This window comes from Talpa europaea, assembly GCF_964194135.1.
Source record: "Talpa europaea genome assembly, chromosome: 11".
NCBI classification, from domain to species: Eukaryota; Metazoa; Chordata; class Mammalia; order Eulipotyphla; family Talpidae; genus Talpa; species Talpa europaea.
In genome coordinates, this window is record NC_140078.1 from 17010155 (window position 1) to 17020956 (window position 10802).

A 10802-nucleotide genomic window follows, 5' to 3' on the forward strand; every position below is an offset into this window, starting at 1 on the left:
CCATCTGTAAATAGTAATAATAGTGCTCACCTAGTAGACTTGTTGTGATGCTTCAAATGTAAATAATTTATAAAAGCACTTAGTAGGCACCTGTAACCTAATAATGTTATGTTAGTGAATACTGTCAGTATTCAGGGTATTAAAACCAGTCAGATTTAAAAACATAATCTTAACAGCATGGAACCACAGAAACAAGAATGATAAAATCATCAAGATAGGAAATTTCAAAATTAATGTACTTGATCCTTACATTTCTTAAATTTGACCTTGACCTCTATAAGTCCTGTATTCTTGATATGGTCCTGACCAACAGAATCATAGCAGAAGTCAAAGTGTGCAAGACTCCAAATAGCATCATTAAGGGGAAACTGGGAAGCAGAGGAGTTAGTTTAAGCTTTTCAGTATTGATGTATTTATGGGTTTGATGTTCTTTCTGTAAAAAAAAAAAGAAAAAAAAACCAAACGTGAGTATGATAACATACTTTACAAGAACCATGGAAACGTACAGCAACAGAATTTTTGAATCTTTAAATGCCAGCACCTTAGGGACCTGAGAAAATAAAGACAATGGTATGCAGTCTTTGGGAACAAAAAGATTTTCAAGAATTAAAAATAGAAGCAAGTTGTACTTGAAGCACTGTGGTGAGATCAGCATGAGCTGTCTAAGGGAAAAATTGGACCCTAAACCACAAGCAAGTGTCTTCAAAATTCTTAGGAAAATGATTTCTTACTTAAAATTCTATACCAAATCTGTCAACTTTGCAATAACCCCAAGAATTATCTTTATGCTTTACCAAAATAGAGGTTAAACAGAGAAATCAAGACTAGGGTATTGAAGACCCTGGATAGCAGACGTGCAGCATAGCAGTGTCGGTGGGCAGTTCCAAACAGAAGGACTGAAAGCTCAGATCATCACAAAAAGAATTTCTAGAATATTGAATTATTATATAACATAGCCCATGAAATTATAAAAGAAATGTGAAAACTATTTTTCTCTATAGATATAATAATATCTGGAAAACTTAAATAGTCAACATTAAGCTATTATAAACAATAAGACAATAATGCAGCAAGTTATGAAATCAGCAAAGAAACTAATAAATTTCATATACATATACACAAACAAAAACAAGTTAGAAGATGTGATCAAAAAGAAGAACATGTATAAGATTAAAAAAATTAAATTATATTAAATATTTAGGGCAATATCTACCAAAACAATGGTAGGGACTAGGTTAATCCTCCCCACTAAAATCTGGAAAAACTACATGCGTGACAGCTGACAAGACATTGGCCATCAGGCAACAAAGAACAAAGATATCTGAGAGATGAGAAACAGACGAAGCGAGACCCAAGATATCCTCTAGCTACTCTCTGAGAAAGCTCCCAGGCCAGCAGACAGGAAAATATGACTGGGGTGGACCATGGAAGTCTCCAAATTGATAAGAAGGTGCTGAATGTCCAAGGCTAAGATGATTATAGTTTTTAGAGTAGAATAGCAGAGGTGAGCGAGAACCCCAAAAATCTTGAGTACTCCACTAGGTACTGGAAAATGTCTGCAGTTTTGAAGAAGAGGAATTTAGAGTCATGATGTTTTTCACTGTATGTGTTATATGAGTTTGGAAACACTGTTCTTTGGGAATCCCCGGAGGTCAGGAAGGAAGGAAAAAAGACATGATCCAATCTGCATTTTAGCATCATCACCATGGTCTGTCTGGTGTTTAGTGAAGGAAAGACAGTGAGGCCAGTTGAAAATTTGGTGTGTAAGAAGAGTCATAATATAATTAATGAAAGGAGAAAGCGTAAATGAAAGAACAGGTAATACATCTAGTTGGGGGAACCATAGGGTGGAGATTGTACTAGAGAATAATTTGCCACCTTTATTTCTTTCTTTTCTCTCCACCTCCCCTTGATCGAAGGTAAGCCCTCTCTTCCAGAGGTTTCTGGTCCCTCCCTCAGAGCCAGCCCAGGTCAGGAAGTGAAGCTCACCTGCATGTCAAAGGGCTTCTTTCCCAAAAACATATCCCTGAAATGGTTTGAAAATGGAGTGGAGATTCTAGCCTTGGAGACGATCATCATGCCACGGGGAAATGCTTCCTCCTACAACATCGTCAGCACTGTCCTGGTGACACTCGCCTTCTCATCACTCCACTCCCAGATCACCTGTCAGGTATCTCACAATGAATTGCCAAGTCCCCTCAGTGGGCATGTGAACATCTCCAAATTCCTCAAAGGTAAGTGGACCCACTCACTCATCCACCCACATGACCATCTCTTTATAACCCCCACATGATCCCTGTTGGAGCATTTTACCTGCATCCTCCTATTTATTCGCCAAACCCCATTGAGGGGGAGGACTCGAGGCTCCTGTCTTATATGACCATCTGCTTCCTACATGATGCCATGATCAGGCCCTTCTCTTTCTGGTGCTTTAATGTATTTGAGAGGTAGAGTTCATTCATTCAACAAGTGTTTATTGGGCATCCAGTAGGTGGTAGATTATTCTAGGTGCCTGGGATAAACAGACCTGGCTCTGCCTCAGTAAACGTGATCAGCCTTGATGCAAACAACTGGATGGTTATGACTTACACCAGTTGTTATGAAGGAAAAGAAAAAAGTTCTGCAATTGATGAAAACATAGAAATCTAATTTATTTGCCATGGTGGGCTGTCGCAGTGACAGCACTGAGACATAACCCCTAGGCCACCAGGGAGGCCCACTGCTCTCCCACTTTATCCAAACCTTTGGCTCCTCTTCCTTTCCCATATCAAAGAGATTCTTCATCAACCCAGTCAGCAGCCAGAGGCCTGTTCTTACCCAATCCAATTGATAGAACATGCACCAGGTTCTATCAGTTTCCTTCCCAATTCTTTTTTGAACCCATATATTTCTTTTTAATGTGAATGCTCAGGCTAATACCCAAGATCAAGCCCACATACCCTCTCACCTGGATGTAACAGCCCTCTTCCTCCTATATACCACTGCCCTTAACAGTTTTTCCCCAGCCACCCAGCTGCCAAGGACATTTTATAAAGGAAACCGGGCCATGTCCTTCCTTTGCTTAAAATGCTTCAGAGGCTTATCACTGCTCTACAAAAAAGAACCAACTCCTTCTAGTGTGTTCATCAGTGATCTCAAGCAGTGTTGTTCATATAACCCTAAAATAATTGTGAAGAACTATGAAATTCATCATATATTTCCAAGTTAGTATCTAAAATTGTTCACCATATGCTTAAATATTTGCAAAGGAACCAACTCCTGGGATATTTCAAATCTTATCTCACTCTGAAAATGTTCAATGGAAAAAAAAACACACATTTGCTTTCCACTACATCCAACTCAACAAACTCTTCTTTAGTAATTGTAAATTTGTATCAGTCTTTTTCCTTCCTAAATTTGTATTTCCATGATAATTCCTAGGGAGAATGCCATCCGAATGTAGCATACTTTGTTTTTTTTGTTTTGTTTTGTTTTTTTAGATTTTTTTATTTAAATAATAATTTTTATTTTTATGTTCCCCCATACAATTGCAAACCCCCCATTCTGACCCCAATCCCTCCCCTCCCACCCCCCACCCCCCAAAAAGTGTCTCTGGTTCATAGTTTTTTGTTGATTTTGATTTTCACTTTCTTATATTCATTTTCCTGGTCCCTTATTTAAGTTTTCTAGATTCCTGCTATGAGTGAGACCATCCGGTATTTTTCTTTTTCTTTTTGGCTTATTTCGCTGAGCATGATCCCTTCCAGCGCCATCCATGTTGCTGCAAATTGTATGTGTTTATCTTTTTTGAATGCTGAGTAATATTCCATGGTGTATATGTACCACATCTTCTTGATCCAGTCATCTATTTTTGGGCATTTGGGCTGTTTCCAAAGCTTAGCTATTGTAAATAGTGCTCTTTGGAATTGATGTTTCTGTGTCCTTTGGGTAAATACCTAGGAGTGGAATTGCTGGATCATATGGAAGCTCTATGTTTAGTAGGTCCAGAAATCTCCACACAGCTCTCCATAGTGGTTGGACCAGTTTGCACTCCCACTAACAGTGCAGAAGAGTTCCTTTTTCTCCACACCCTCGCCAACATTTGCTGTTGCTAGTTTTTTTAGTATGTGCCCGAATGTAGCATTCTTTGTATCTGAAAGTCTTTTATTTACCATAACACCATACATAACATAAAGAACTATAGAACACAGAAAACTACCATAAATACATAAACTTCTATATTGGACTTTCTCTTCACTTGGCAGCTGTTTTCCAAAGGTGAGTATCCCAAGAGAGATAGATCAGTTGAAGTCACAAAAATTCAGAGGTCACTCAGTGTCATCTCTGCTGCGCTTTGTCCATCAGTCTGTCACATGGTCCCACTAAAGTTCCAGAGGAGCAGAAGTAGCCTCTCCCCCAGTTGGTGAGCAGCAAACATCCTGGGACTGGCGTGACCACCTCTGGAAGCTACAATCTGCCACATGTAGTTAACTGCTAATCAGCTTTCACATTTCTTCTCAAAGGTCTTGCTCTCCAGAAACTCTTCCCTAACCTACCTCACCTCCAGACCAGGTCAGGTGCCCCTGTGAGGCTCTCAGGGCCCCTGTGGAGATCATGTGAATGCTTTTTGCTCCTGTCCACCACACACACACACACACACACACACACACTGCATGAGACTGCATAGAGACAGACCTGGCCCATCCTGCTCATGTTGAATCCCGAAGCCGAGAGAATGCTCACAAAGGTGTGGGTGTTCCTTGAATATCTTTTCATGTACGAAGGAAGTAACGGAGGGTCTTGTGTCAGTTGTGCCCACAGTGACTATACTGGCACACTACGTCCCAAGCCTCCAGGTAACTATCTTCATCTGCCACGTGCAAAGGTTTTACCCTGAAGTCAAACAAATCACCTGGCTGGAAAGGACTGGATGCTTCAAGACCTGTGAGGCCTTCACCCCAAACAAGAACCCAGATGGCACATTTAGCCAAGACAGTTTTATCCTGGTCAACACCTCCTCAGAGTGTAAGGACAAAACACAGTTGACCTGCCGAGTACAGCACGAGGACCAGATCGAGACCAGCATGCCACTGAGTGAGCTTAGAGAAGAGCAAGAGAGCTGGGGTGAGTAAAAGTAGAATGACCAGGCAGGTGCAGGCCTGGCCTTGCAGGTAGACAGGCTGAGTTCAAATGCTGGCTCTAAGAAGCTGGTGATGTGTGACCTTAGGAAAGTCACTTCACCTTTCTCAAACTCAGCTTCTTCATCTATAAGATAGCACAGCAATCACAGCAACCTCTTCAAAGTAGGTACCAAGGGGCAGTAAGCATTGCTTTCCTCACACAGTTGGATCTTGACAATGCACCCATTTTACCAGATATTCCCGTGAATATTAAAGTTAATATGAAAAATCTTTCCCTAATTCCCACCCACCCACCCTCCTCAAAGTCATTCAGATTGAACTTTACTAAGTATGCATCAATATGTTCAGGTACTCTCATTTGATACAAAAAAATGTTCTAATGCACAGGTCATCCTTACCCGTTTTAAAGCTAGGAGACTGAGGCTCAGAGAAACGAGGTGATTTCCTCCACAACCAAGGTGGTGTCTTGGTACCTGAGTCTGAGGTGGGGCTGAGCCAGCCTGGGGGTCAAGCAATGGAAAGAGGAAGCCAGATTCATCTGGTATCTTTCTGTCATCAGGTGCCAGAGAATCCAGCTTCCTCTTCGGGGCCCTCACCTTGCTTATCTGGAAGTTTATTCCCCTAACTGCATTGATAGTCCTCTGTGTCCTCAGGCGGAGCCGCCCTTCCAGGTAAGATGCCAGATAGGGGTTGACTCCCAGCAGTGAGACTCCAGGCCAACAGGGGGCACTGTGAGGAGAAAGTCATGAGTCCATGACTTCCCATTTCTCCTATAACTTGAAGACATGTTGAATCCAGAGTGTCCCTAAAAGTTGCAGGCTAATCCTCTCAACCTTTCCCTCTGGGTCTCAGCTCCCAGATGAGGATGCACAGAGATGTAAGCTCCCCTGGTCTGCACAGGCAGAGCCTGTGGGAAGGAGAGAAAGAGGGAGCTAGTGTGGAAGGAATACAAGAGGTGGTCTCTAAGGAGAGACCTGAGAAGAATCGGGGAATCACTCCCCATCCTTGCTTCCTCAGGGGCACAGGACCTTCAGCCCTACATCATGCAGGACGATGACTTGCCAGGGCCCCTAGAGCCATCTGCGGGCTTCTCCTGTCTCATCAGCCTTTTGAAACCTATCCAACCCAGCTCTCCCTTCCTTTCGTTTTCAGCCCCAGAGAAGGTGGGTTCATAGACTGAGAAGGTAAGAAGTAAGAGACTGGCTGTCATGTCCTATCCAGGAACGAAGCTTCTGTGGACAGTGTGACCCTGAGCATGAAACCCAGCAGAGGCAAGACAGGTTCTGATCCAGGGAGAAGCATAAACCTGCAATTCTGAAGGCCCCTTCCTCACGGAAAGCCCAATCTGGGTACCAAGCTCTTCCACAAAGTCTTTACAGCCACATCAAATAAAAATACATTAAAGAAAACACTGATGGCCAATAAACCAATGAGTTGGTGTCCAAACTCATTACTAATCTCAAAAAGTCAAAGCAAAACTACTCTGAAATGTCATCGGTCCCAAATCAAATAGCAAAAATAATGAAGCCACTGGCTATTCTTACATTGCTGACACACACTCTGGAAAACAGTGGAAAATTATAAGTTGAACATTCACTTACCCCATGACTTGGCATTTCTACTTGTTCTGTACCCAAAAGAACTTCTTGCACATGTGCACCAGAACATATGTGCAAATATATACATGGCAGCATGGTTTAAAATTAGCAAAACTAAGAACAATCCAAACATCTACAGAACCAGAGGGGATTATGCTAAGTGAAAAAAGTCAAAAAGACAAATGCTGGATAATTTCACTCGTGCAGAATACAGAGAAACAAAGCAAAGGAACAGGCAAAACTAAACCAAAATCCCTAGAAATATAACTGAAGAACTGCTGCTACTAGAGGGGGTGTGTGAGGGTGGCAAGCAAAGCGGGGAGGAGCCCAATGTGCTGTGGCAATGCATTTTTTGAGTTTTTTAGTCATTGGTAAGATGTGTAATATACATCTGAAGCAGTGTGAATGTACTCCCCCAAAACATATAGAGGGAGGGAGGGAGGGAAAAAAGTAGGGTGGGAGAAAAAAGGAGAAACAAAAATGGAGTAAGTGAACTAAAGAAAATAAAATAGTACACAAGTAATGCAGATCGCAATGGTAGATTTCTCCAGGGGGATCAGGATTTAAGTAACTGCGATCTGGAAGGAATAGTAGAGAAAACCTTTCTTAAAAGGAACTATTTAAGCTGATATCTGAGGGCCTCCCTAGTGGCCCAGGGGTTAAGTCTCAACGCTATCACCACTATGGCATGAGTTTGATCCCTGGCCAGGGAGCTGACCCACATGGCACAGCAGACCTCTCCTATCTCACCTGCTGCTCCCCTCAGCAGTGTATTTCAGTTGATCTGCCTATTCTGCTCCCCACTCTGTCTCTGGTGAATCCTTTCACACACCACCCCCTACACACACACACACACACACCTCTGGCCTACACCTCAGTTCTTCTATGCAAAATTAAATAAATAAAATCTCAAAAAAAAAAAAAAGCTGATATCTGAAATAGTCAAGAGACTGGGGAAAAACACTCTTGTTACAAGGAACCCACCGTGGCAAGACCTGAAGTCTGAAGGAATTTGAAAATTCAAGGAAGGGGTCTGTGGTAGCTGAGAGTAATGGGACATGGAACACATACAGATCCGGCAGGAGTCAATGCACAGGGCTAACAGCGTGGGGGCATCTGCCCTTTACCCAAGGAAGAATGGAAAGAGTAAAGAGTTTTCCTTTCATTCTCTGGGTAAATTATGAGGTCTGATTTACATTGTTAGAAATCACCACGATCCTACGAGGTAAACAAATTAGAAGAAAGAAATAATCAGATAGTTCAGATATGAGATTACTACAGCAAACCAGCAATGAGGGTGGCTTGAGCTATGGGGTACAAGCAGAGGGAGAGATTAACTAATGTGAGGGGTATTTAAAACAGAAATGATGGGACATATTTGCGAACTGAATGTGTAAGGTAATGGAGAGAGGGAAACTGGGGGTGGCTTTGGGACTAGGTTGAGCAATGAATAAGGTGGGGAGATGGGTAAAGAACAGGTTTCATGATGGGAACTATGGGTTCAGTTTTGAAGATGTTTAGTGTAATAATGTTCATCATCCAAGTGCAGATTTTGAGTAGGCAGACGGACTCTAAGTCTCTAGTTCAGAAGAGGGGTCGGAGCTGGGGAGATATTTTTAGAGTCATTTGGTCTGTAAAGCTGGTTGCCAGGGCAGCCCATCAGCAGGACTAAAATAGCCATATTTTCCTGTTCCAGCCTTCTTGCCTCCCAAAAGCCCTTGGATACAATGCAGTTCTCCGGGCTCTGGTACAAAAGGGGTTCTTATATAAGCGTGGATGGAAAAGGAAAGCAGAAAGACAAAATGTCTTCATTTGCGAAGGATTGTAGAGCCTGGTTTTAGGTATACTTTTCTTTTGTGTTTTCATATGATCGCTGCAGAGTTGGGAATAGCTTTCTGATCCCCTGTCACCCTGGGCTCTCCTGGAGATTCTCAGCACTCTCATGGAGATCAGGGCGAGGAGTACAAAGAGACTGACATATTAGAAAAACTTTCATGATGGGAAGTGAAGTCACTAAAAGAATCAGAGACTTTAGCATTGTGGTCGATCTGACCTGGGAAACCTCTTGACACCACCTGGTTTACCTTTCCTCCCAACTCCCATTTATAAATGGGGAAGTTGTGACTTGGAGAACTGTATGACCAATCAAGATAAAACAGTGCAATTGTCAAGTCACCAATCAGATGTCCAAAGTACTCCATTGTTTTAAAAAAAATTTTAAAGAATTATACCTTTACTGTAAGATTTTTATTTTTTATTTATTTTTGCATAGAAGAACTGGGGTGCAGGCCAGAGGTATCAGGTGTGAGGGGATTCACCAGAGACAGAGAGGGGAACAGACCAGACAGACTGAGTGAAACACACTACTGAGGGGAGCAGCGGGTGAGACAGGAGAGGTCTGCTGCGCCATGTGGGTCAGCAACATGGCTGGGGATCAAACTCAGGCTGCTTTGCAGCAGGAGGGCCCTCACTGTAGTAGTGCTGAGACTTAATCCCTAGGCCACCAGGGAAGCCCCAAAATATTGCATTTTTTAAAATTTTCCATGATTTAACAGAATTTCCACTTTGAGGACCCTTTCCATGGATTTAATCCAGGCCAAGGATTTAATCTTGGCCAATTCAGGAACTCTTCAGCAAATCTGCAAACCCCTATCTCCCAATGGTGTGATGTCTGTGTAATGGTCTTTGTGACATTGGGGCATGTGCCCATCTGCTTAGATGTTTGTTGCATTGTGCTGCCCTTGAGGAGGGTCACAAAAGTGCCCCCAGCATTAACCCCTTCCTGATCTCAGAGCTTCCCTGTGTCCACTTGCTTCCGGCTTTGTCCACAATCTTCTAAGCACACCATAATACCTGGCTGCTCTGGACCTCGGGTCATGCTCTAAAGCGGGGGAGTTCTTACGTCCTTTCACCATGCACAGCACACACAGTTCCCAGGCCATGCTGGGACAGGAACTCAGCAAGCCTGTCACCAGGAAGGCAGGTGCAAATCCTCCTGACTCTCCAATCCCTCCATTTGAGTTTGGGTGTCAGGAGTGGGTTGTGGGACGCTTCTCAGGGCCCCCCTGGTGTTGGTTCATTCCATTTCCCCTCATCTCGCCCATCGGCGAGATTGTCTATCCCAGTGTTAGGGGGAAAAGGCTGTCCTAAAGCTAATTCCATACAGGCTTTGTGGACTCCACCCCCACCCCAGGTCAAAGCCAGACACTGGGAACTCCAAATCCCATCACCACCAAAGGGAAGGTGGCTGGGACCTGAGGGTGGGGTAAAGCAGCCAGGTTGGTATAAAGGCAGACACGTGGGCTTTGGTGGGGGGGAGTCCCCCATTTTGGCTCTCCACCAGCTAGCAGCGTCCGGCCAGCTCTGAGAGTGCCTTTGGGTTTCCAGGTCGGCGGATCGGGTAGGACGCATTAAAGACTTTATTTCCCTATTTTCTCCTGAGTTGTACATTTTCCTTATTTCCTTTTCCCTTGTAAATAAACCTTTTATTAACCTTTTGTGCATGCCTGTAGTGGAGTATTAATAAGTCCCTTGTAAGCGCGCGGGTGAAGACCCCCAGCCAGGAACCCGTTCAATATCGGGGCTGTCCTATAACACCAGCAAGTAACTAGAGTGGAGAGGTGAGAAGGGGGTCCTCCCAGGGAGCCTGCATTTTTCCAAACTTGCATCATTTTCCTGGATCACAGCTGTTGAAACTCTAAGGCGCATTAGCCTCTGTTTCTGCAGTGGAAGTCTCGAGCAGATGGTTACATTTATCTGGTGCCTAGATGGCCTCAAGGAAACGCACAAGTGAGGGAAAAACAGTGAAAACCCGCCTGCAGGAACCTCCCTGGTGGCGCAAGGGGTTGGGCACCACACTATGAGGCAATCCGCAGCCTCTGCAGCACAAGTTCGATCCCCTGCCAGGCAGGGAGCAAGCCACATGGCGCGGCAGACCTCTCCTGTCTCGCCCGCTGCTGCCCTCAGCAGTGTGTTTCTATCTGCCTGTTCTGTTCCCCACTCTGTCTCTGGTGAGTCCTCTCCCCCTCTCCCCCCTGCACCTCTGGCCTGGACCCCAGGGAGGGAGGGGGGAGAGAGGGAGGGA

The 10802-nt window shown here is 43.9% G+C and overlaps 1 protein-coding gene across 1 annotated transcript in view; it reads left to right on the forward strand.

Annotated features, from left to right (window-relative positions):
• Positions 1-10511, forward strand: part of LOC311179439 (signal-regulatory protein beta-1-like) — a gene marked incomplete at both ends in the record, with an annotated part of 31119 nt that extends 20608 nt beyond the window's left edge. The window contains 4 exons of the mRNA XM_084246646.1: positions 1920-2234; positions 4789-5103; positions 5680-5791; positions 10445-10511. Of these exons, the coding sequence (XP_084102772.1) occupies positions 1920-2234; positions 4789-5103; positions 5680-5791; positions 10445-10511 (809 nt within the window). The remainder of the gene's footprint in view (positions 1-1919; positions 2235-4788; positions 5104-5679; positions 5792-10444) is intronic.
• Between the last annotated feature and the right edge of the window lie 291 nt (positions 10512-10802).